Source organism: Carlito syrichta, unplaced genomic scaffold (genome assembly GCF_000164805.1).
Source record: "Carlito syrichta isolate Samal-C Ts95f unplaced genomic scaffold, Tarsius_syrichta-2.0.1 Scaffold287973, whole genome shotgun sequence".
Classification (NCBI taxonomy): domain Eukaryota; kingdom Metazoa; phylum Chordata; class Mammalia; order Primates; family Tarsiidae; genus Carlito; species Carlito syrichta.
In genome coordinates, this window is record NW_007232069.1 from 265,452 (window position 1) to 293,444 (window position 27,993).

The window sequence follows — 27,993 nt, forward strand, 5'->3', positions numbered from 1 at the left end:
AAGCAATCCTCTCATCTCAACCTACCAAAGTGCTGGGATTACAGATATGAGCCACCGCACCTGGACTCAAATTATAAATTTATCTTCTAACAGGATCAAATAAATATACGATTTTAAAAAGCTGGTATCAAAATGATTTGTGTGCCTTTATACCACTACAGATGTGGGAAAGGGACCTGGTTTCCAAATGCAAATCCATATGGAAAAAGTTGTTGATGTATTTTTATCTATAATAATGCTTTTTATAATAAAACTATAGGACTTCAAAAACACGATGAAAAATGAATTGCACTCCTGGGATAAGCGTAGGAAATTTTCCTTCCCTCGATGTATGGTTTTCTGGTATTGGTGACCTGTGGTGGAAACTGACCAGTCATGTATGTTGGTAAGCTCTCCTGGATAAGATAACGCTGCCAGGGCATTCGCTCATGCAACTGTATCCTGAATCCTATTTCTCCTTCCAAAGCGACAAGAGCGTCAGGAAATGGAAAGCTCATGATGGGCTCAGATGTGGTAGGGACTAAAGAGGGAAAAACAGAGGGAAAATAACACTTATCTACTGTTTATGCAGCCAGAATTTCTAGCATCCACACTGAAGAGGAGCATAAGCCCTTACTTCGGCCAACCACCTGCCCGTTGACTAAATCTTCCCAATGCGCTAAGGAGTCACAGTGAAAGTCAACTAACCTCTGGTTTTAGTAGGAGCTGAAGAGGAAAGCTCTAGGACTCAGGTAAGACGATCTATTTTTCACACTGCAGCTCTACACAAGTATCCCCAGTAGCTGACACCCTGTTTCTGAGTAGAACAGAACTTTATTAGCGTTGATTCAGAAGAAATTTTCTTTTAAATCAGTATACTGCAAAAAGGTCAACATATTAAACTTCTGCAGTCCACTTCTTTAGTAGGAAATATCTGTAGTTGTTTCAAGCTGTTAAACTACTGTTTGATAGGCTGCAGCCTTCTTTCTCATATTTATGTTGAATGCTACTGGGAAGTATTATTACTAATAATTATTATTCTTAAGGCTTACTACATTTTCACATGTGATTTTTCAGGTATTCAGGAGGCAAAATCATTTCTGTGTCTCTTGTGGAAATCAAGAAGAAATCAGGGTTGATTTAACAGAAATTCCCCTATGGCAAATTACTAACAAACAAAATTAAGCAATAGATGGTCATATTGGGCTTTCAAGACAACACCAAAACTTCAGGAGAGAATCAGATGGTTTGAGAGAAGTGAATGCAAGTTCACTCATCAGTAGTACATTTATCGGTCATCTGCTGACAGAAATCTGAGATTCCGCTGCTCTGACGACACTGCTCCAAAAGCCCGGCTTGCTCGGAGGAAGCTATGGAGGACGCCTGCTGGGACTCCTGGCCCCGTGCATAGCCAGACTCACTGGTTCCTCGGGCACTGGGAGGCAGCACAGCTGGAGGTCCTTCAGATAAACTAAAAATAGATGGTAACACAAGTTTGCCATCAGCAGTACTTTTTTCCTTTTCAGATATTAAAAATGAAAGTGGGCAATCTGAGGCTGAGTACTTGGCGAGTATCTGTATTTGTTCTTGACTTAGAGCTGCTTCTTTACAGACTTGCTGGCAAAGTCCAGTTAGGTTCTGCTTTGTCTCACCCAGAGTTGACAAAATGTGATCTCTTTCCTTCAACAAGCTCTCTTTTTCATTTTGCTGTGAAGGAGAAAGAGCATACAATGACTTGTGTTTATTAGCTCAATCAACATTTCCTAGAAAACCACACACTCAGTATCAATTGTGTATTCTCATTAAATAAGATCACATAAGTTTATCCTTTCAATTCAATTCAAGTATACATTAAATACCAAAGGAACATAATATCCCATCCAAAACTCCTAGGGCAAATTTATCCTGGAATAAAACATTTTTCAGATTTTAGAAAGAAAATATGGGTGCACATATAATTCCTCTAGCAGATCTGGGGCAATACCTCAGTATCAAATATCTTTACATTTCTAAAGTAAAACATTAAAACAGCAAATGGTGCACAAAGTAGCATAAAGATTCTATGTATCCTGATGTCAGTTTGGGTAATCTCTTATAGTCAAAAGTGTTTGTAAAAAAAAACTCACTGGCTTTCAGAGCTTTTAGGATTTGTAGGCTGTAAATAAACGAGTTTGGACTTGACGTTTTGGGTGGAATACAACAAAAAGTGTAGTTACAGTGAGCATAGCTTAACTTATACTAATATACTATTTCAAGATTCAACTAATGACTAGCATTTGTTGAGCAGTTACTCTGTGTCAGACATTGTGCTAAATATTTTCAAATACGCAATCTCAGCTATATACACAACACAATAACTTTGTTGATTTAGGTAACATTAAACTCACTGAATGGATGGGGCTGAGTTTCACATGCCCAGACACAGGAAGCTATTAGGGAAGTTACTAAAATGTGAAGAATTTGAGGGATGATTTTGTTTGTTTACTATTATTTTTACTATTTTTACAATTTTAAAATGTTACCCCTAAAAGAAAGTCCACCACAGGATTTTTTTCAAAAGATTTCCCGGTTCCTGTCATCCTGTCCACATCACTTACCACTGCTGACGGCACATGTTTTTTCTATTATCGTCCCACCTCATCATTCCTGTTCTACCATTTTACTGCTTCCAATCTATTATGAGTTAGGAAACCAAATAATCAAGCTGTTTATAAGGTAAAAGTAAATAAACACTTGATAGAAAGTCAAAGGTTTCTCTTGTGAAATTTATGACAACTCTTAGCAAATCAGTCTTGTTCTGCTTGCTTTCTGCCTGTTGGCAGGTTCTGGGGAGTCGAAGTTGCCAGCTGACACTGAGATGAATTATTTCACAGTGCTCATCTAGAAGCGCCATTCGTTAGATTCTTTTCTGACACACAAGTAGCTAAAAGAGTAAAAATATTTTTGCTTTACAAAAAAGTACTGTTATGGTTCTATACAAAAGTATTCCTACAAAATTATGTATAAATCCAATTATTGGTATTTTTCAAATATTTTAAGACCATCTAATATTTTGAGAAAATATGCAATAAATATAAAGCTCTAAGTTTTTATTTGCAAGGGTATTCTCCAATTTATTCATATTTTTACACATTTTTCTTTTCTTAAAAAAAAAATGTCAAAAATGAATGTGTGACCAAAATCAATGTTCAGCCAGTACTTTCTCTACTATACAAAGTTTCTCTGTTGTACCTACTCTTCTGATAAAATGAGTCTGCAGGTGTTGAGAGGTCAAAGACAACTCCTACTACTTGTCTAGGAAGGAACACATTTAATGCAATAACACCAATTTCATTTTATGGTCTCTCAGAAGCCAATCCAAATGAGGATGGAAACAAAGCTCCCAGAAGAAAGTGAGAAATAGCTTTCTTCACTTACGGCAATATTCAGCCATGAATTCCTCTACCAAAGTTAGGATGAATCTGTTTTAAATAACAATAGAAGCCGGCTCGGTGGCTCAGCCTGTAATCCCGCGCCTTTGGGAGGCTGAGGTGAGTGGATTGCCTGAGCCCGCGGGTTCGAGACCCGCCTGGGCAGCGAGACCTCATCTCTACAATAAATCAAAAAATCAGCTGGGCGTGGTAGCGCGCGCCTGTAATTCCAGCTACTTGGAAGGCTGAGGCGGAAGGATCGCCAGAGCCCAGCAGGTCGAGGCTGCGGTGGCCGGGAGCGGCCACTGCACTCCAGTCTGGGCGACAGAGTGAGACTCCAACTCAAAAAAAATAAATAAATAAATAAATAAATAAATAACAATAGAAAAAACTCAACTGCTAGTTGGTCTTTTAAATTAAATACGATTAAGCAAAATAATGAATATTTTGACTTCCTCCCAGAAATCAGAACCACTACTTAACCTACAGATACTATGAAGATTACAAATACTTGATAACTTCTGCATCTTTACATAAGCAATATCCATATGATCTGTAAATATTCTCACAATTCCCACACCACTAAGTTAGGGATGCCATCATTCCTTTAAGTATACAAGATAGCTTGCTTCTTCACAACAACTAAAACCAATATATGCAGTCCTGGAACTCAACCATAGTTATTTCTAGAAATTAAATGTTCCCATCTGTTCCTCTAAATTTTAAGCTAACTCCTATACAACTAGGTTTCTAGGCAATTAGCTGATGTTTCCATTTCACTCTAATTTTAAAATACAAATTTACTATGCTAGCAGTCAGTTTAATAACTGAAAGCAAAATAAAAAATAGTTCAACTTAATCACCTCATGACATCATTACTTAAGACATCTCCCAAACACACTCCCTACTAGTGTCCTGCTACCTGCTTCTATAATATGTTTTAGTTTTCTTATAAAAGCAACTCTATAAATCTTATAGTTTACAGTGTTGTGCCTTATAGTTTTAAGTGCTGTACTTTAATCACAAATCAGCTTTTTTAAAAAGAATAAAATTGATATTCTGGTACTATTATGCATTTTATGCCAACAAAACAACTTTACATTTAAATTCATATTTTGCATAACTAGTGTACAATATTTATTCAAATATAAGGAGTTTTTTTTAAGATTCTAAATATAACTCACTGAATAAAGATATGGAATAGAAGAACCTGGCACCAAAACAGAGACTATTTATTTAGGGTAAAGTAGTAGTCATTAGTAGTTCCTTACTAAGTGAAACCTCTGAAAAGGCAGTTCAGAAAAATCTATAAATGGCAATTAAAAATATAAACAAAAATACTCCTTTTCACTCATAAGAGCGATAAGAATAAAAGCTACCATGATATACCAATTATCACTATCAAACTGGGAAAAAAACCAAAAAGCTGACAACAAATTCTTTATTGATAGTGTGGACAGACACATATTCTGCTAGTGGAAGGTCAAATGTTACAACTTCTACAGAGGGGAATTTGTTAATATCTAATAAAACTACATATATACTTACCCTTAGCCCAATAATCCCACTTCAAGGAATTTATCCTAAAGATTTCCTCAAACACGGAAAGACAGTGTACAGCTCCTCACTGCAGCATCCCAAACAACCACCAGTAAGAGCCTGGTCCAGACTGCACTACAACTACAAATGAGTACGATGGAGCTGAAAAGAGGATGACAACCTCTCTGAACTAGGAAAAATATTTCCCAGAAATCAATTCAGAACAGTGCAAACAAAATGCTTCTATGCAGCAGAATGGGCAATAAGAATAGACAAAATAATAGCCGGGCTCGGTGGCTCAGCCTGTAATCCCGCGCTTTTGGGAGGCTGAGGTGAGTGGATTGCCTGAGCCTGCGGGTTCGCTACCCACCTAGAAAACTTGGTGAGACCTCATCTCTATAATAAATCAAAATGAGCCGGGTGTGGTAGCACGTGCCTATAACTACAGCCAGCTACTTGGAAGGCTGAGGCGGAAGGATCGCCAGAGCCCAGCAGGTCAAGGCTGCAGTGGCCCGGAGCGGCCACTGCACTCCAGTCTGGGTGACAGAGTGAGACTCCAACTCAAAAAAAAAAAAAAAGAATAGATAAAATATTAACATGTTTCTGGAAAGGAAACAGAGGAAAAAAATCCAGAAACTAATGAAAATGGTTACTTAAATGCAGTAGCTATGACTAAGGTACTGGGAGAGAAAGAGATCAACACTTTGGAGTATACTTTGTTAAAACATTGTTTCAACTTTGACCCATATAAGTGTTTTATATACTCAAAAATTACACTTAAGTAAAAGATGTAAATAGTAAACTCAAGTTAAAAAAAATTAATGGTATACCAAACTGGTAACATAGACAAAGAAGAATTTTAAATAACTTTAAACATCCATATTCTAGGATACATTTAAGCACAAAAAAGGTAAAGAAATCTCACATTTTCCTCCATCTATTTACTGTTAGTAATAATCTTGACTGTAATTTTGTGACTTTTATATATAAGTTCTCACTTAATGTCCATAGGTTCTTGGACACTACAACGTTAAACGAAATGATTGACAAGGTCCCTGACTAAAGTTTTGTTCAATGTCCTTTCATTATAAAGTTGATGAGGAAAAAAGTTGGTTTCATTACATATCATTTCATGCTACATGAGGACTTACTATATATCTCAGGCTAAAGCAAATAATAAGCATATTAAAGGAATTAAAGTCAAGATTTTTACTTATAATTGATAAGAGATAAAATATAAATATATAAAAGTAGCAAAGACTAAATCTCAACACTGCTAAATTTGGACTACATAAACTTGTGATTTCTAATTTACTTTTTATTTTCATTTACTGAACCTTATATATACACTGAATGAACTCATGATTTTACACATATACACTATTTCCTAGCGCTGTCCACTGAAAGGGCCCAGAAGGAACAACAATCCAGCAGCAGGTATGCTTCCCAAAGCCCATTATCAGCTAAAAGAAACCAGGGAGTTTTGGAGAAATGGGTGAATCCAAATCTTGGGACAAGGGCGTTTGTAAAGGTGAGCCTATGACAAGTGCTAGATGGCACAGAAGCTCTAATGGGGTCATGTCAACAGGACAGCAGCTGGCTTAAAGGGACCAAATTTGAAAAAAAAAATCATCATCAAAAGGACTGATGACAATTACTTACCCTAACACACTGAATCAGAAAGTTCACCATGAGTTCACAGTGATATTACAGGGTAGCAGGAGGGTGGGAAAAGAGAGAGGGAGAAAGATCCTTTTTAAAGAGAAATGCCAACTAATACACGTAAGTGGAATGAAAGAATTAGAAAAATTATTGTTTTGTCCTCCCCACTGTATAGGCCATAGACATATGCTAAAAACTTAAGGATGTAGGAGAATTGGGGAACAGGATATTAACAAAGTACCTAAGTAACACATGAAAGATCACTGAGCAATTACAAGGGGAAAGACTGTAACTTTGAAAATGAAGAAATCTGGCAATTCCTACCTACCTTGCTACAACAACCCTGACACAGTGTGTCTTTTCAGGTAATGTAATATGAAGGACAACACTAGTGAATGTTTAACCTCAATCTAAGCAACTGAAACATTTCCAATTTATAAAGGAAATAAAGAGATGAAGGAATTAGTTAAATAAAGCCATGGGGAAACAATCAGATAAATATTTGAAGTGGGACATTTTATGAGAATCTGGCCTAGACTCTTCAAAAAGTTACCGTCATAAAAAAACGAGAGGACTTGTTTAGATTAAGAGATTAAATGGTTTTAGCCAAATGCATTATGTGATTATTGCATCCTAGCTTGAAGAAAAATCATCTATGAAAGACGTTTTGGGAAAAATCAGGGTAATCTGAACAAGAACTAGATACAGTATTTAGGATGTGTTGATTTTCTTAGGTATATTAGAGACTTAGTCATATGTAAGAATGTCTATTCTTAGACGATGAATAGTTAAGCATTTAGGGATGAAGTGTCATAATATAACTTTCAAATGATTCAGAAAATAAAAGGAGAACAAGAGAGCCAGAGTGAAGAATGACAGCAGGACAGGAATGATAGTGAGGCCAAAGGGCAAGAGACCAAGAACAATCAAGTGGAGTGAGAAAAAGACCAAGACTGACTGACAGAGGCAGAGACTAAAGGACCAATAGGTACAGAGAAGACAGAATGAGATAGGGAAAGACAGACCCAGTCAGAGCCAGACAGATGGGGCAGAAAGAAAGATACGAAGACAGAGAAATAAAGCAAATAGTCACTGAATCCACATGAAGAGTATATGGCTGTTTATAGTACCAGTCATTTAACTTTTGTAAAAGCTTGAAATTTTTAGAATTAGGTAGAGGGGGAAGGGTGTGAGACAAAGCTTAAGAAAAAAATAAATGCACTCAAACCTGGTTCCCTGTGAGACTGTACACAAGGACCATGTCTTACTCATCTTTTATTTCCTGGTACCAAGCAGAACATTAACACACAGTGATGAGCAGACATTTATAGAAAGAGAGAGAACTTCTTTTCTTTAAAATACAACTAATATGTATGGGGCCCTGAACGTGTGTTGAGAAGTACAAAAAGCTTTCCTTCCCTGACTTCATTAGATCCGTGCATCAACCCTAAAGTAGATATTATTATTCCCCATATTAGCAATGAGGGGATGTGGGCACTACAGGTTAAGCAATTTCCCAGGCCACAAAACTACCCAGTGGCCATGGCAGGCTTTCCAGCAGTTTGCCTCCAAAGCCTCCATTCAATTCCCGTGCTCTGGTGCAGCGAGTCCTCAAAGTTCAAAATGTACATAACATTTACCTCAGACTTGTATAAAATGCAAGGTCTGAGCCCCTCAGAGAGGGCTGGCATGGGACTAAGAATGTCTATCTTTAAGGGGTACCCCCAAACAACTGATGCCAATGATATGCAGACCATATTTCAAGAAATGCTGCTCAAGGACAACACAGAATGACAGAGGAGAGGCTTCAGGAGTAGGATCAGGGTGTGTGTGAGCAGAGCAGCCAGGAAACCACAACTGCTTGTGAATAGTTTATTTTTAATAAAATGCCAGCTTTATCACAAGACACAAATCACTAAGGACAGATAAGGCCATTTTACTTCTGTCTCGCCATAATGGACAAGGGTAATGAAACAAAATGGTGTCTGAACACCTCAACCCTGAGTTCAAGTGCTTTGTGAATATTCCGATTTCTGATCACTTGTACACTGATATCAACAATATTTGATACTTTCTAAGAGAAATACATTTTGGTATTGCAAGGTTCTCTTCATTTCATTTGAGGTCAAAATGGTATCGAGACAAGTATATGTCCAAACTTCCAGAAAAGAATAGAATTCTACCTTGTAAACAATGTTATATAGACAAGAACTTCATAAGCCAAACACATGAACAGAAGTTGAATCATTTGTCAACTGTATCCAAAGACCTCATGATTATTAGTTTAAAAAGTCATGTTATTGGTTTCTATATTATGCATCTTCAATCCTTATAGTGAAAGCAATGCTGAATTAGTGCTTAACCTCTAACATACTATGAAATTCAAAATAAATTTTAGGCAATACCACCATCTTATCCACCAAATACACACCTCTTATTTTCTTCAAAGACAGAACTTCTTATTGATAAATATAACTTATTGAATGCAAACTAACTTTGACCTTCCAGCACATTAAGAAAATAAAGAGTAATAAAGTAAAACATGTTTACTAGATGGATTAGTACATGATTACACTACTAATCCATCTTACAAATTTTAGAATGATTATTTTGCTGCAATCAAAACACTTTTATCATGTACTGATCCATCCATGGTCTATTATGCTATTACTCTCAGGACCAACTGTGAAAAGTTAGAAGATTTCTCTCTAGGAAAACAAATAACCAATAGCCAAAGATCAAAGCTTAGTAAATTATAAGGCTCTCTACCTGAATATTTCCAGATGAGGGCAATAAATACCGTGAATTTATTTATATGTTAAATCCAACTAGCAATTCACTATATGCAAACAGTTGTTTAATTATGAATACAAGCAATTTCCACGAAATAGGTTTGCTAAAATCCCATCCAGGCTATAAAGACTGGGAACACTGCTTGTCTACTGGCCATGCTTTCAAAAAGTAATATTTCAATTATATATATATATATATATATATATATATATATATATATATATATATATATATAATATATATATATTATATATAATATATATATAATATATATATATCTGTCCTCTGTGTTCTCAACCACCATACTACTAAGTACAAACCTATGGCTTTAACTTCTCTTGGTTTTCTCTCTTTACAAAAGACAAGATCTATAACATCACCCAATAACCAGGGTCCAAGTAAACGTCTTAACATTACAAGTATCTTAAGCATCAAAATGTTTTACTTCCAGAAGGGCCAGCTTTCTTATTCGGTAATAAGTAGTGTATTTTCTATTTATTTTTGTCTGAGAAAGACATCTGTGGCAGAAAAAAACATTTGTAATGTGCCCCTCACACTCTGCAGCTAGAGTTTGCCGGTATAAATCATTAGAAGTGAGCAGGGTGTGAAATACTGAGTAGGAAGTTCATGAAAGCTGAAACACAAACAAGTTGCTCCAGTACAAAAACTCCAATGTGATTCTATGGGGTTATTTTGGAAGAAGTTAGAGACTGAATTGAGCTCAGGCTGGCCCCTACCTGGGTACAGCAGACCCCCATGGGGCAGTCCACTCTGCTGGCCCAGAAAGGAGGGCTCCTGGCTCTTATACTATTTTGTACCTGCTCTCTACTTACAGGTGGGGACACCTGAGTCTAATTAGGCCAACAAGACGCTCTCTTGCCTGGGAATTTTGAACTGACTAAAACTGTAGTCTCCATCAGGATCAGTCCCTGGAGGAGAGTGAAACTATTCAAGAGCTGTGCAGCAGCCACTCTTCCATGTACATATGGCTCACCAAGCCATTCCCTGGGTGGAGGGCGGAGGAGGTACAAGGGGGAGCTGAGGAGTCCCTGGGTTCCCTACTCCTAAACTACATTTGCTTAGTATTCACTGATAAAATAAAGTTACTGATAAAACAAACTTGATCAGTCTTGTGTCATTTTTATTGCTATTTTTAGGAGAGGAAGAAAACTGGATAAACTCTGATAGCTATAAATGACAACTAGTTAAGGGGAAAGATCAAGAACTATAAGAAGCAAAACTAAGAATTCTAGTAGTACAATTTTATGTAGACTCCATATAGCTTCACATAACCCATCAGTATAAAAAGCATCTCTGTATTATAATACAGAACAACACATAAAGCTCAAAATGCTATACTCTGTTCAAAGGTAAGTGTTTAATCCAAAGCTGAATAATAAGAAAGAACACTAGTGCTTATTAAAGATATGACTGATACACACTCCAAAAGTACTGCATAATATTATGTAATCTGTAACTTTTTCTCTTTGGTCCTAACAACTTTAATTATTCAGCAATATCATATAGGCCTTTTAAAAATGTTTCTCATGTCTCCATTTATAAAAGGTCTAGCTTCCCCTTTATCTTTTTATATGGTTATGCTTCTTTTTAATATAGTTACACTTCATGTTTTGCATAATTAAAATATATAAACAACATACAAGAAAATTTTTATTTTTGATTTCTCTTGAAGGCACAATTTTTTTCTAAATAGTTGCTGTTTAATTGCCATTCATATCTAGAATGCTCATGCTTGAAAATTCACTATAATCAGAACTTTAAACTTTCACCAATAATTAACAAAGACAGAAAACTGAATATTCAATGAACATTTCTACTCCTCCTAAGCTGTTTTCCCACAGTCTTTATCCATGTTTTCCTCTTCACTGGCCTGCACTATCGCTGTCCTTTTTCCACCAACCACCCAGGGAAAAGAGAAAGGAGTAAACTAATCCAGATCTTAGTTAATTTGTGTTTTGATGCTGGAATAGAAAATAAGATTCAATAAGCAAGTAAATTCTCCCTTAAGATCTCATTAGATATCAAAGTTTTCAATTCATATCACCATATCTTATCAGACATTTTTCCCCTAGATTAAAGATCCTGGTTGGTCTGTTTTTAGTATCAACCAAAACAAGTTATTCAGGTCTACCACCCATCTAAATAACACCCTATATTAGCTTTCATAGACACCAACCACATTATAGACAAATTAAAGTGCTTTATAATTTCTTTAGTCTTTATTCAACCACTAAGGATTAGGCAGACAGTCAAATCATGCCTAATTTGAAATCACTTTTTAAAAAAAGCACCCAGAAATAGTTCTCAACTTAAATACCAATCATAATATTTCATGCTAAAAATGTAGTACTTACCTAGGTAAAATAGTGTATGAAAAACCCTTGCCATTTTAAAATTTCCTAATCTTCACGAAAATACCTTATAATTTTTCCTAAAATGGTAATCGATACACACTAAAGTTAACTGGCCAGCCACAGTGGTTCACACCTATAAACCCAGCACTTTGGGAGGCGGAGGTGGGAGGATTGCTTGAACTCGGGAGTCTGAGACCAGACTAGGCAGCATGGCAAGATCTCATCTCTACAGAAAATAAAAAGGTTAGCCAAGAGTGGTGGTGTGCACTTATAGTATCAGCTACTCAGGAAGCTGAGACAGGAGGATCACCTGATCCCAGGAGATTGAGACTGCAGTGAGCCATGATTGGGCCACTGTACTTCATCCTGGGCAATCCCAACTCAAAAAAAAAATAATTTTAATTGAGCATTATATGACCTAGGAATTTAACAAGCTATTTCCTCTACAAAAAAGAAAGTGGTAGAATTTAAACAATAACAATAAAATTTGTATACTTACCAGCTTCTCAATTTCTGATTCAAGATTCTGTATACAGTCAAGTTTTCTCTTGCGACAGCGCTGTGCAGCAATTCTGTTTTTACTTCTTCTTCGAATATCATGGATACAATCCAGTTGTTCTGGAGTCAGCTTGTGCATTTTCAACAAGGATTGAAAATCATTTCGGGAGAGTGAAATTATTCGCTGTGCATTGAATGGCAGTTTTACCTAGAATGTGAAATAAACATTAGTAAATGTTATTGCACCATGTAATTATACTTAAATCTTGGAAGATGAAGTTATACATCTAGGTCTTTCAGAGAACTTATTTTAGATTTTTTTTAAAAATAGGCTCCTATTCCTAATTTCTATACAATCCAATATAATAAAAACTGATAATTTGACATTTCTAGTGTATTTCAGAAGACAAATAAAGAAGCTGATATTTTTCTAGAAAATCAAACATATTAATAGAAATGTTGACATAATTAAAAGTGGAAAGTTAAAATTTAAGTTATTTTACTATTTCATGTTATACCCCATGGATATTTTTATTCAACCCAAAAATAAAATATATTTTATTCTTTGAATATTATTACATAGTACTGATTTAATATTAGTATAATTATGTCAGTAATTTCTAAAGCATTTCAGAAATGTTTTCTGTCAAGAAAATGGTACTTCACATAACTCATTTTAAAAGCTACACATTTCATTTGCCAATGTAGAAAAGTTTGGAAAATTCTTAATATTATAAAGTCATTTCCAACATATTTAACTTTGGAAAAAGGAGAAGATAGCTTTTTTAAAAAATAATAAAATGTTGGGTGTTTAATCACATTATCAAAAATGCAAATAAAAACTGATCAGCAGTCAGGCAACCTACTTAGTTTGCCTTTCAAACTTACAGAAATTAGTTACATAAAATTTTAAATTATTAAAAATGGTTTATTCTTAACATTCTTTTCATAGTAACTCCAAACACTACATTTACAAATGTAATAAAAATCTATAGATGTAACCCATGCATACATATCACTTCTTAAATAACCAATCTACCTCCTTCCAAAGCCAAGAAAGAAAGAAAAAAGCCTCTTTCAAATCTGTCACCAAATAAGGTATAAAGCCAAATAAAATTCTAAAGAACAAGATGTGGAGAAACTGGAACCCCTATACACTGCTGATGATAAAATAGTGCAGCTGTTATGGAAAATAGTATGGAGGCTTCTCAAAATAGAAAATAGTATGGAGGCTTCTCAAAATATTAAAAATGTAACCACGATATGATCCATCAATCTCACTTCTGGATATTTATTCAATAATTGAAATCAGAATCTCAAAGAAATATCTGCACTACTGTATTCACTGCAGCATTATTCACAATAGTCAAGATACAGAATGTCCTTGGATAAATGAATGGATAAAGAAAATGTGATATATATATATTTCTTTATATAATATATGAACATATATTTCTTTATATATAAACATATAAAATATATATAATATAAAAGTCAAAGAAATACTATTCTGCTTTATAAAAAGAAGGATATCCTGGGCAATCCCTTCAGGTCCCCTCCTGTGGGAGCTTTTCTGTTTTCTCAATAAATTCTGCCTTCTAAAAAAGAAAGATACCCTACCACTTGCTAAAATATGGATGAACTGGAAAGCATTATGCTAGACACAGGAGAACAAATTCTACATGATCCCATTTATACAAAGTATCTAAAATAGTCAGAATCAAAGAAACAGAGAGTAGAATTGTGAATGCCAGGGAATGGGGAGGGGAAAAAATAGGGAATTTCCAATCAGTGGATGAAGTTTCAGTTATACAAGATGAGTAAGTTCTAGAGAGCTGCTGTATGACATTGTGCTTATATTTGACAATAGTGCATTGTGTATTTTAAAATGTGTTACAAGGGTAGATTACACCACAATTTAAAAAAAAAAAAAAGCCCAAAAAAGGAGAAAAATGAAATGGTAAAACAAAAAACTAATTTGTAAACAGAAAGTATAAATTACAACTATAAAGAGAAAATTCTACTATTGAAAAGTAAAGAAAATGATATTTTTTAAAAATTTGTTAAAAAAAAAAAAAAAACAGGCCCTCATTACTGGATTTGTAGTAATATTTTACAAAAAGCAGCTATCAAATATAACTTTTATACATACAGTACATAGATCAAGTTTGGTATGCTTAATATCATACCAGCTACATGTAGCTCATGCTAAATTATTAAGACATTCATTAAACTGATAGCTGAAATAGCTAAGGGAAAATTAAAAGACCAATAACCATGAAAAACTCAGTTTGAGAAAACTGTACTCCATTAGAAGTTGCATTCCTACAACTAGTCACTGTTAAACCATTGTTCAGTAACTAGTCCCAGATCTAGAGAGTCTTACTGGCAATGAACAGGACTGAATACATACTAAATTTTTCCGGGAGTTATCAAATAATGACCACAGAGGAAATTTATTTTTTCCTCCTGGGACATGGCATTTGACTTAAAAGTTAAAAGGCCAATGTGTGATCCTACTCCCACATTTAACAGAAATATACCTATCTGAAACATATGAACACAGAAGTCCTTCACACTTCACCACTCTCTTTTGGTATTTCTCACACAGTCTCATAATTAACTGTGTATGTGCTTCCTCCTTCCTCCCATAGCCTGCTTATATCCCTAGTGATGTAATGTGTGCTGACCCACAGCAAATCCCAATTAATGGTTTTCAAAACAATGAATTAAGAACCTACTCCTTCTCACCTCACATTCTTGTTCTCGGGCTGAGCAAGACTCACTGTCTCCTTCAGTGTCCGTCTCAGAGTCATCTCCCAAGCTAATCACACAAGCATATGGGCAAGGTCCCTGCTGGGGTTCTGAAACATCATCATCGTTGCCAATTTCCAAGTTGCTTGAGCAGCCTTCAGTACTCAGAGTACTTATAAAAGGGCAGTTGACAGAACTTAACGTTGTAAAAGTCCTCTGACCTGGTTCTGGGCTCTCACTGATCCTGATGCCTAACCAAGGACACTCAGACCGTTTCTGTGAGTAGATCTGTTCTGAGCCATCTTTGGCCACCACAGGTGATAACTGCATTTGGCAAGCAGAATCTGTACTGCAAATGTCACTCCAGAAGCCTTTTGCTAGGTGTTCTGCCACTTCTCGTTCCACACTACTCCGATCACTAGATGCAAGGCTACTATCTTCCCTGGGGCCCATGTCAGATTTTAAATGTAAATCTTGACTTTCACCAAAGGTTTTCTCTTCTTGAACATCTGTATCTGACAAAGGCTTTTCTGTTAACACTGCTGTGTGCTGCATACTAGCAAAATTCAAGTCACCATATTGGTCATAAGTGTGTAAAAGAGACAGAGAATAGAGTCCATGGGGATCTGTGGAAGAACTCTGGGGGAAAGGAGTCACTTCTGTTTTCTCAGTTGGGCACTGAGATGCAGGCTCATTCTTCTTTGTTTCTTCAGGTTCCATTGCTAATTTACTTTCTTTGCATTTTAACACCTGCAATTCTGCACACTCCTGGACTCCTCCTGGGCATTCATTTTCAGATGTCTCATTTGGCTGAACAGAAGCAGGACTGTCTTTAACACTGGATTCCACAGGACGAACTCTGTCAGTCCCAAAAGCTTTTTGGAATTTTCTGTATTTGGGACATAAAGATGGTAAAGCCAGAGCAGCATCCTTTTCTAAGCACATGGATTCATAGGTTTGACTGGCACTGTCTTGTAGAGGAGGCGATATTTTTGTACTACCTTGATACCTGCGGAGTTTACATTGAGGAGTCTGCACATTTTTATTCTCCAGAAATTCCTCCACTTCATCAATTTCTAGATCCCTGTGGTCCAAAAGTGAACACTTAAGGTCTGTTTTCTGACACTGTGATGGAAAACATTTTTTTCTTGGGCATTCTTGCTGGTTTGCAGTGGAGTCCAAAAACTTAAATTTGAGAAACTGGAAGCAGGATTCCTCAATATTATGTACACTTAAAAATTCCGCACATTTGCACACCTCATCTACATTGTCTTTACTTAAAATCAGTTTAGCAGTATAGGCAAATTGAATTAAAGGTTCGAATCCTTTAACTGTCACCTGTTAAAACACAAAATAAAAACAAACACATCATTTGAAAGCAGTCCAGTAGGTAAGAAGAGAGAGAAGTAGAAGGGAAACAGAGATATATAACTTATTTGTGATAATTATAAAACATATATTTTATAATTTATACATTTATAACATAAATGTAATATAAATTTATAACATAAATTTATAATTTAAAACATATTTTAATTTGATAAGAACTATTCTTCTAGAGAAATGTAAAATGAAGGGGGCCTTGGAAAAGTATGTTTATCACACCCTAGTCACTGGGACCATGCACTTCACTTTGCAGATTCCAGGCTTGACTGCACGTGAATTACAGCGTACTCACATGAGGGAAAGACATTACCACAAGTTCCCCAAGTTAGCAGAAATAAATAATCTATGAAACAGAGCAGGATGGACACCACTTGCCGTACACACATAGTGATGCCAGGTGTCTGTTGCTAACTCTGCTCCACATAGCCACTGTATTTCAAACAACTCCAACTGCTACAAACTACAAAAGTAAAAATTACAAAGATAAAAAACAATACATATAAAGAAGTCCTCACTCATGGTAAATGCATAGTAAATATCAGTTATTATCTTTATCTGATGCCAAAATTTCTAATAATAAATTTTTTTTCAGATTCAGAATTTTTTAAATCATCTAAGTGAAGTTTTGAAAATCATGCCTCAATACTGTTTCAGCAAAAATACATGGACTCTATATAACAAAACCTTTAAGCAGAAATATGTACATTTACATTGAACCTACTCCTACAAAATGAGGGGCAAATGGAACCTGCTGAAGTACAGAGAAAGCCTCATCCTGAGTTAAAAATATAAAATTAATTTTAAACCACTGAATTCTTATAAGAGAGATCAAGATAGTAATACTCATAATATTAAAAACATGCTAAGCTATGAGTATTTAATTAACTCTTAAATGGCTAAAATAAAAAATAGTGACACCACCAAGTGTTGGTGAGAATGCAGAGAAACTGGATCACTCACAGGTTGCTGGTAGGAATGTAAAATAGTACAACCACTTTGAAAAACAGTTTGGTAGTTTCTAATGAAACTAAACATGCAACTACCACATGACCCAGCAATTGCAATCCTGGTCTTCTGTCCCAGAGAAATGAAAACTTATGTTCAGAGCAACTTTATTTGTAATAGCCAAAAACTGAAATTAGTCTGATTTCCTTCAATAGGTAAAAAGTTTAAAAACAAAAAACCAAGCAAGAACTGATACATCTATACTATGGAATACTACCCAGCAATAACAAAGAACAAACTATTGATATATGCAAGGGATCTTTGTGTGCTGGAACCATTCAGTATCTTAACTATGGTGGTGGATACATGAACCTTCACAGAGAATAGAACTGTACAAAATTTACACACAAACTAGTATATGTAAAAATGAATAATCTGAACACTATAGGTTCATCAATGTCAATATCCTGGCTGTGACACTATACTATAATTCTGCAAAGCATAAAAGGGAACTCTACATTATCTCTTATGGCTGTATGTGAATTTACAATTATCTCAATAAAAGTTTCCATTAAGAATTCTAAGCCAAAATAATCTAAAAAGGCCCTTATGACAGTTATTCAATGATATTTTCAATGTTACTATAATGATACACTATGATGACACACTTCAAACACCTGAAAACTTATGTTACTTCAAATGAGAGTGAATGAATGCATACACATGTGCATGTAGACACATGCCTTTTCTCTCAAAACCATAGATCAAACCTTGCTTTACATGGAAAGTCTCATTAAATAATCTGAAAATATGAACCATAATAAATATGTTTCCATTATAATATGTGTAATTCCTTTAAAAAAAAAACCACTAACTTTTTGCCATTTTCTTGGTATGGTACCATTCACTCTGACCTCTGCCATAGAACCGACAACCTCTACCCAAAAGAGATGTCTCTTGGAGGCAGAATGTTAACAAAGACCCAAACATTTACTAGTCTGAGGTCCACAATAGGTCAGGGAAAAAGATGTATGTAAGACTCTGTAAGTATGACACAAAATCATTTATTTTTTTCTACTAATACATAAAGACAATCTCAAGAAAGGAGAAAAAGAGAACACTTATGGAGTACCTACTTTTCACAGGGGATATCTTAAGAAAATGGATGTTTTATAGAACCCTATACCTAGCCACAGTTGCCAATCACAAGAAAAGGTCATCCACAGGGAGAAAAGTGTCACACAGCATGGCCTCTCCAAGTCCTGATCTTTCCAAATGTCTACAATCCACTAGGTGTGCTTGATTTGGTCATTTGATCAAAAATAATATAACAGTAGGTCAAGTTATTCAACTACTCAAAAAATATTAATAACTAACATCCACAATTAATGATTTTATGTGAAAAAAGCTAAAGAAATAGATTGCTCAGGTGCCCATTGATGGTAGACTGGATAAAGAAAATGTGGTACATATACACCATGGAATACTATGCAGCCATTAAAAAAATGTCATGTCATTTATAGCCACATGGATGAAGTTAGAAGCCAATATTCTAAGTGAATTTTCACCAAAACAGAAAATTGAATACCACATGTTCTCACTCATAAGTGGTTACTAAACACCAGGCACTTACAGGCACAAGGATGGGAACAATAGTCACCAGGAACTGCTAAAGAGGGGAAGGAAGGAAGGAGGATAAAGGATGCAAAACCATTCACTGGGTACCATGTTCACCATGGGGGGCGGGTGCAAGCTCATCAGAAGCCCAATATATAAAATACACATGTAACAAATCTTCATATGTATTTTTATTCTAAAAATAAAGAGGGAGGGGAGAAGAGGAAAGGGGGGAAGGGGAGGGAAAGGAGGGAAAAAGGGAACAAAGGAAAGGTAAAATGAAAGAGGAAAGGGAAGGGAAGGGAAAGGGAAGTGGGGGAAAGGAAAGGAAGTTGTTGCAGAACCTGGGAAGTGCTCCTCAGGCATCTGACTGCTTTATTTTTAACTTCATAAACCATAAGAAACTAAGTGAAGTAAAAATAAATTAAAATCACCAGCACCATGGCCCTCTCACCTCTTCTGGTAGAGTAATGTTAAGCTCTGCATCAGCCTGGCCTACGATTCTCGAGTGGAAGTAACTGCTGCACGCAGCCAGCACAGACCGGTGTGCGCGGAATCGCTGACCCTCAACGAAGACAGTGATGTCGCACAGCACGTCTTTCTTCCGCTGGTCGTTGAGGCTGAGCAAGACATTGGTGCTGTGCACCGAAGACTCATAGGCAAAAACCGAGTTCTCACTCAGAGACATTCTGCATAACAAATGGTGTTGGGAAGTTCAGCGGAAAGCATGCTTCTAACTGTCATCAACCTGCAAAGGCACAAGTGAGATTTTACTTAAACACAATCTTGTTTTAAAATGTCAAACTATCAAATACAAATTAAACACATACTCATTACCAAAACAAAAATTAAAATAAAAATATCCAGAGGAACAACTGGCACTTATTCAATATACCTCATTTAAAAGAGGTTCTTGGAAACAGCTTTTCTAACTAAACTTAGGTATAAGGTTCTGGGTGAAGAAGGGAAGAACTTTTTGCAACCAAGGATTTCATGCTTCCCTGAAAGTAAAATATTTCACACTGAGAAATTGCCAACTATGAGAAAATAGACAGGGCCAAGAAATTTCTAGGTGGCATCCCAATATTGTTTTAAGGCAGTTTGAGTGGGGGAGAACAAGTTGGGAAGAGATGGGAGGGCAGGTCCCCAGAGGTCACACTTTGGGATGAGACTGAATGGTGGAAAAAGCATGAAGCATTCCACATTCTGCATGCCCCATTCTCCAACACCTGACAGATGGTGGGTGGGTTTAGTGCTTTATAACAAGGGACACCATTCTGTAAAAGGTAAAGTTCCTTTAATACAAAGAAGAAAGTGACTCAAATTTGCTTAGGCCAGATCTTTGTAATGAATGATTTTATATACTAAGTCTTACTTTATACTACAAATAAAGGCAACAAGTAAAACTCCTTCTTCATTAAGAACATGGTTTCACACATGTAGAAACTTCTGTTTTTCTCAGAATGTTAAAACAAGACTGAGCTATCAAAATTTACATTTTTTAAAACACATACTAATATGTAGTCCTTCAAATGTTTTTTGATCGCATACATACTACTGGCCAAAAAAAAAAAGATACCCCTGATACACATATGCTTAATCTATTTTTTCAGATACGTACTACTATCCTGATATATATGTTCTAAAACACACAGAAGTTGAAAGTAAGGGGACAAAAGAGAAGTTCTAGTATTTTCTTCTGGTACCCCCCTGGCCTGTGGTGAGCATGTCCAGGTATGTGTACCCACTATGGTATAAGCACAGATGGAGGCTGGTCACCTTCCTCATGGTATTGTCCCAGAAGTTTCATTCACTTCTGTTCTTCTGACACCTTACTCACTGCCTGAAAAGTAGGAGGTTCTCAAATGACCAGTGAATTAGTGAATATAACTGTTTTCAGATTTGCTACACTCTAAAAACAAAAATGAAAGAATAAATAAAGATTACTGAAGCTCAGACAGACCAGGCCCAAATCATGGATGAATTCCGCCTCAAAGACAGGCTGTTTTAGTTGCATACACATGAAATGCATCTAAAAATTCTCTTCTACTTTATTTTTAAAGTCCTCACTATAGCTTAAATATTAAGCTCCTCAGAAGTAGTCAATGAAAATAAAATCTCAGTATGTGGTTAAACATTATCTAAGTTAAGGATACAACTTACTTACTGATTCAGTATGCCATATGAAATCACTGGTAACTTCACACTTAAATACTAAAACTAATTCAACTTTTGGGCTATTCCCAGAAAAAGTAGTACATTTCTTTAGCAGTTGGTCTGATGTCAACACAAGGAATTAGTGTTAGGAATTTTTTTTTAAAAAATCATTCAGAGAAATTATACACCTTTTGTGGGTAGTACCACGCAGAACCCTGCCCTCTTCTTTCTCCAAGATTGTACACCCTGCCTACAGCACATTGGCCTCCCCAGCCAAGCTGGACTCCATATCTGACCACCTGCTCTACTCTGTCCCTGTACCCAAGTCCCCAGACTCCTTAATCTTTCCTAGCATCTGACTTGCAAACCCTTAAAACTATACTAATCTTGTTTTTACAGTTTTTCATTCTACTGAACACAGCACAACTAGAAAACTGTAAAACATGCAGACTGCTGTCACTATTAATTTATGGTAAGTAATCTCTGGACCTCAGCACTATTCATCAATCCCTTGATATGATCCAGTTTCCTGTCCTCCATAGTAGCTTTTCACCTTGTCACCTTTCTCCTCAATCAGCATCTCTCCCAGGAAACCACCACAACCGGGACCCAACCTCAGAAAAAATACTCTACACCAGTTTCCCTCTTCCACTGAAGACAATCCATAATGTCTTCTCTTGATTCCATACTGTCTTCTCTTGATTCCACACCATCCTTGCCTCTCTAGGATCAAATTGTTTTTCCTAACACCCTCTCTTACATATATCCAACCCCTCCTTCTATGCTAGCTCCTTCTCATAGTTTTTGTTCATAAATATATTTAAGTATCCCCAGACACTGTCCTAAAAATACCAACTACTAACAGTAAATTCTGTATTAAGCTCAAATTCTATACCAGACACAGAGCTAAGTGCTAGATGCAGTTCATCGTCTTTACTCCTCATAACAACCCTACAACGCTCTTCTATCGTCCCAGTTTTAGAGATGAAGAAACCAAGGATCAGTGAAAAGTATCTTGGCCAACATCAAAACCCCAATAAGACAGGCGAGACTATCAGGCATTTTTACCTGCTCCAGTTAGTATTAGCTGAATGCACAGTACGGAGACTCATGGCAGTAACAAGGGGAGCTAGATATAACTAAAAGGTTAAGCTTGAGAATAAGAAAATGGACCTCACAGAAAGCCAGTAACAAAAGAATTGGGCCTGAGCTTCAAAAAGAGGACTCTGTACCTCGAACACTTGAACCTAAAGGCTCTTTGGATCCCAAGGTGACTCCAGCAGAAACAATTTGCACACCTTCACTCCAGAGCTGCTGGTGGCCACCCATGTGCATTGTATCTGCATCTCATCCTGCCACCAGGCAGCTCACTACTCACCTCAGATTTAAGTGAGAATTTATTCTTGGCTCAACACCTGTTTAGGTAGTTTTCGGTAACAGATTGCCTCATGGATTCATGGCTAGCTTACAGATTTGCTGTCTTTGGGTGAGATGCCAACTCCAAGTTCTATCAGCTACAGCTGAGAGAAACTAGAAAATCAGTAGTAAAACAGTCACCCAGGAAAACCCCTCTCAGAAAGGTCAGTCTCCCTTAAACTGGACTGAGCACAGGATGCATCATGACTGATGCTATTTACACCTGAAACGTGAGACTCCTTCCTGACACCTTTCTCAGCTGGATCCACTCTCCTACAGAGTCCTGTTACCTCCACCTCTTAACAATGAGGCCTACTTCTCTCCATCTGCACTGCCACAATGCTCATCCATGCCATTGTCACCTCCTGCCTGGACAAATGCCGGTTAGTCTTCTGCAAGGGGGCAGATGTACAAATACAGTTTTATAAAATAAAAAGTAAATCAAAGTCTCACATATCAATAGTTACGCTTATTGCATGTAAAGTACTTTGTTATTTCCTACTTTACTCATTTAAAAAAAACTCCCAGTTGTGATCCACTCAATTTCAATTTTTCTATATTCTTGGAAATATATGTAATTGTTACAATTCAATTTGGTGGATTAACCTACGAACCAACACATTGAAAACACAGGCCCAGCAGTTAACAGCTCAGGATTTAGAATCTTATACTGTCTGGATTCAAATCCCAGCACTGCCATTTACTAGCTAAATGACCTTGGCCAAGCTGCTTAACCTCACTGTGTCTCAATTCTCTCATCTACAAAACAGGGATAACACCACCTCACTGTGATGTTGAGACATTTATAGTAGATGATGAAGGAAAAGGGTTTATAGCAAGTACAGTGACTGGCCTACAGCAAGCAAACAATAAATATTAGCAGCTATTAATGATACTAATATTAACAAAAGCCTTACACGCCTCAAACCCTTCTTGACCCCCTTCATTTTATTCTCCTCATGTCAAAGTATTTTTTTCTCCCTTGCCGAAAACCTATGTCATCCTCCAAATTACTTATGATTGCTTCAAAATCCTTAACATGCCCTCAAGACCTGTGTGGTCAGGTTTTCAATCTCTTAGCCCAGCCTTATCGCAAACCCTTGTCTCCCTCTCTTGCTAATCTCCAGCTTTACCATCTTTTCCTTCTGGCTCCATAGACACCAAGCTCCCACTGATCTCAGAGACTTTGCATACCCTGTGCCTGGACTTCTTTTCAGTTGCTTAATGCCTCATCTTTTAGGTCTCAGCTTTAATGTCACAACTGACATTAACCCTAACTCTATTACCTGGTAATAGAGTACCTGGTCAAACACAGGTACTTGCTGCTGAATGAATAATTTGACATTTGTAAAATAAGTCTCAAACCCAGAATATCTGGATCTTCTTTCAATCACAGCCCAGTCAGCTATTCCAATATAATTGAAAACACGACCACTGAGCCAAGCACTTGAAGTTCTTGGATGGTTTTTCTGGAGCCATGAGGAGCGAAAGGGAGCCCCAGCTCATCCCTCTGGAAGTCAGAAACATCTGTAAGACAACTGAGCAAGAAAAATACCAGTTGGCAACTATAAACACAGCCAACACAACTGACTTGTAGGAACAAAGACACCTTGGCCCTGGCTCTCATTAGCATGGCACCGCATAGACAGGTGTTTGGAAAATCAAGTTTCCCAATTCTGGAAACTAAGTGGTCAGTAATCCATTTTTACCTAGTAACTTACAAGTAACGATTATACCAGATAAGAATGGCACATGCATGTCCTTCTGACATCCATCAGGCACCTTCTAACATTTTTCAAATCTAAAAGTAAAATATAACACTCCAGCCTTCCAGATCAAAATTCTTTGTATTAACATCAAATTTAGATTTCTATGTTACACCTGAATTTTTCTACATTCTTGGAAAAATATATAATTGTTATAATTTAAAATAAAGATCTGCTGACCTTAGCAAATTGCCGATTCATTCACTAATGCTGATAAAGGATGAACAGGCATCTTAAAGTTTCCTGCATCTCAATTTGGAAATAACTTCTAAGCTCTGCTTAATATACACAATTTACATTTTATTAATAATAGTTACCACCACTTGATGTTTCTGCTTTCAAAATGATGCAGAAAATAAAACAAGATGCTGTGGCTTTATTACAGTTTAATAACTAAAGATAATTTACTAAAAAAAAACACTCTTAAAACCCTAAGGTTCGAACATCTGATCATGGAATCACATCTACAATACTTCATATATTGGAAATTCAGATAACTTTGTATGAGGATAAAGTTCCATGTGTACAAAAGAGCTGGAATTTTGTTTATCTCAAGTCTCAGTGGACTACATTGTATCTGAATTCTCAATGTAGAAGGGCACAATAAATAATCTAGCACCAGCCGGTCACGGTAGCTCACACCAGCATTCTCAGCACTTGGGAAGCGGAGGCAAGAAGATTGCCTGAGTCCAGAGGTTCGAGATCAGCCTGGACAACTTGGCAAGACCTCATCTCTATAATAAAAAAATTATCCAGGCATTGTGGCAACTGCCTGTGGTTCCAGCTACTTGGAAGGCTGAGGCAGAAGGATTGTCTGAGCTCAGCAGGGCAAAGATGTGGTGGCCGTGAGTGTGCCAATGCACTTCAGCCTGGGTGACAGAGTGAGACTCCAACTCAAAACAACAACAAAAAAAGAAAATTATTATTTTATCCCTGGTACCTTCTGACTACAAATGACATAGGGTTTGAACCAATTTTATCTAGTCTCTTTTAGCTAATCTTTAGAATAAAATTCACTGAACAATGACAAGTGTTCTTCCTGTAAGCATTTACCTGTGCCACACAATATGCAAAGTGCCATGAAAATACAAATAAAAGACTACTCCTACATTCAACCTAGATATGTTCAACATGAGAATGATGTATCATTACAATACAATCATTACAATAGGAATGTGGTCACACTGAAAGGTATTTATTTGCAGTAAGTCTTCAAACAAAAATTTTTTTTCTGGTCAATTTTCATTGAACCATAATATTCATTAATGAGAACAATTATTTCCAAAACAGTTCTGTTAGTCAAGGGTACTGTGTGTGGTTGGCCACAAGTGTTGACCACAGTGGACATCAGAAATAGCTCATATAGGCAACTGTTAGGGTCTTTAAATAAAAGCAATGCTCTGGATCTGCAGTCTTCCCCTGCTTTCCAGTGACCATTGGAACTCCCATCTTTTTCTCCTCATTGCTTCTGCCTAACACAACACTCATCACCCTGTCAATCACTCTTGCCTCACTCAATTTCCAGACAGGGTTTTCAACGGCTCAGAAGACATTCAAATTCCTCAAACCATGGCATATTTCTGAGCTCCCTAAGCTAAGAAAACTAAGCTCTCTAAACCCCAACTTCAAAATCCCCTAAGCCAGCCAGTTCCTGTTACAATATACCTAAGATATCCAAAGTTTGAGTGCTCTGAAATTAGGTGAACTTTATCTTCAATTTTTCAAGTAGATGGCAAAGACTCAACAGTATCATGGGTCTACACTTTTAACTTTGCTTTAAGGGCCTTTACTTTAAAAAATATTTTAAATTTAAGGTAAAAATGCCCATAGGAAAGAACCTTTTTAAAGCCACAGCTTGTCTTTTTATCATTCTAAATTCTAAAAGACGCATAACATCAAAAAGTCTGTGGGATTTAATTCAGGACAGTCATTTAAGAGAGCATTCTTCTCAAGATTCTAAGACCTGACTCACCTGCCAGGCGAACCAGGAAGAATAACTTAGTGGCCAAGGTTTGCTAGTTTCTTTAATCTTTTGCAGGCTTAAATATCACAACTGTTTAAACATCCGTATCTGGTAATTTTCTAATGCCATTTCTTTCAAGCCTTAAGAAACACCTTAAATATGACTGAATAAGGTACACAGACAAATATATTTTGAAAAGACTGAGTGAAAATGGAAACAAAAAATGTCTGAACTAAGTAGGGGCACAGAAAAGTTTGAACTAAAGTTGCTATACAGAGATACTTATAAGCAACACCAAAAAAGATGACACTGTTAGATGTGTAAATAACCTGGTAATATGTATTAAAACTATAAAGACTCCATAGCTTTTTTAAAAATGGGGGGAAAAAAATCACTACAATTTTTGCAGCACATGACAACACTAGTGAGATCCCATACAGGCCAAGTTGGGGTTTTTTTTCTCATGTACTTTTCCTAATGTTAACAATTATATAGGTAAGTTGTGAATTGCTTTTAAATTTACTGGATCTAAATCCTTACTTGAAATTATGAAACTAAGGTCAAGTTTAGAAAAAAGGAGTCTGAACTGTAGAGAAGTTTGAAGTTGTTTATAGTCTCACTTAACTCAGAGGTCAGAAACAAAAGGTTTTTTACTCCCAAATCAACAAATTCAACTTTGATAATTCTTGGTCATAAGTTTAGAATATCTTGGAAGAAAATAAAAAAACAAAGAAGAGAAGGAACATAGGAAATCCAAGCTCCAAAAGCAAAACAAGACTAATGGATTCCACTGTTACACCTTCTTACTACAAAGAATTTAAGAAACAATGAAGTCTTTTTATTTGCTTAATGTATTTGCCAGCTATTTTATTCTTAACAGGATTGTTATCTATGTTATGAAAATGTGAACTAGCAAGTACAATTGGTCCACACCAATAAAGCTTATTTAATGCATACATATTTTCTACCTTGCATTTGTCACTTTTTTTTCTTTTTTTTTGAGTTGGAGACTGTCACCCAGACTGGAGTGCAGTGGCATACTCACAGCCACTACAGCCTCGACCTGCTGGACTCAGGTGATCCTTCCACTTCAGCCTTCCAAGTAGCTGGAACTACAGGCACATGCCACCATGCCTGGCTAATTTTTTTGATTTATTGTAGAGATGAGGTCTCGCCAAATTGCCCAGGCTGTTCTCAAACCCATGAGCTCAGGCAATCCTCTCACCTCAGCCTTCCAAAGTGCTGGAATTATAGGTGTGAGCCACTGCACCAGGCCCTGTCAGTCACTTTTTAAAATCAACTTTGAGGTATGATTTATGTAGAATGATCTGCATCTATTTAAAACATACAATTCAATGAGCTTTAACAATCATACATGTGTATTAAATCACCACCATGATAATCAAAATATAGAAATTTCCATCACTCCTCAAAATTCTACATGCTCCCTTTAAGATCAGTCCTTTAAGAGAGCATTCTTCTCAAGATCCTAAGACCTGACTCATCTGCCAGACGAACCAGGAATGATCTTGTGCCCCTGGCTTCAGGTAACCCATAATTTGATTTATGTCACTATAGATAGACATTTTCTTTTTATATAAATGGACTCACACGTTATATACTCTTGTCTCAGGTTTTTTTACTCAACTTGATTGTGAGGTTCATTCATGTTGTTGTGAACCTCAGATGTATGTTTGTTTTTATTGTTGAAAAATATTCCATTATATGGATAT

The 27,993-nt window shown here is 36.4% G+C and overlaps 1 protein-coding gene across 1 annotated transcript; it reads right to left on the reverse strand.

Annotated features, from left to right (window-relative positions):
- Positions 1-1,095: 1,095 nt before the first annotated feature.
- On the reverse strand, positions 1,096-19,716 carry BACH1 (BTB domain and CNC homolog 1). Its single transcript, XM_008053228.2, has 4 exons — positions 19,413-19,716; positions 15,008-16,348; positions 12,258-12,464; positions 1,096-1,686 (listed from the first exon to the last, which is right to left on the reverse strand). Exons 1-4 carry the CDS (start codon positions 19,644-19,646, stop codon positions 1,249-1,251), a joined length of 2,220 nt encoding a protein of 739 aa, XP_008051419.1. The 5' UTR covers positions 19,647-19,716; the 3' UTR covers positions 1,096-1,248.
- Between the last annotated feature and the right edge of the window lie 8,277 nt (positions 19,717-27,993).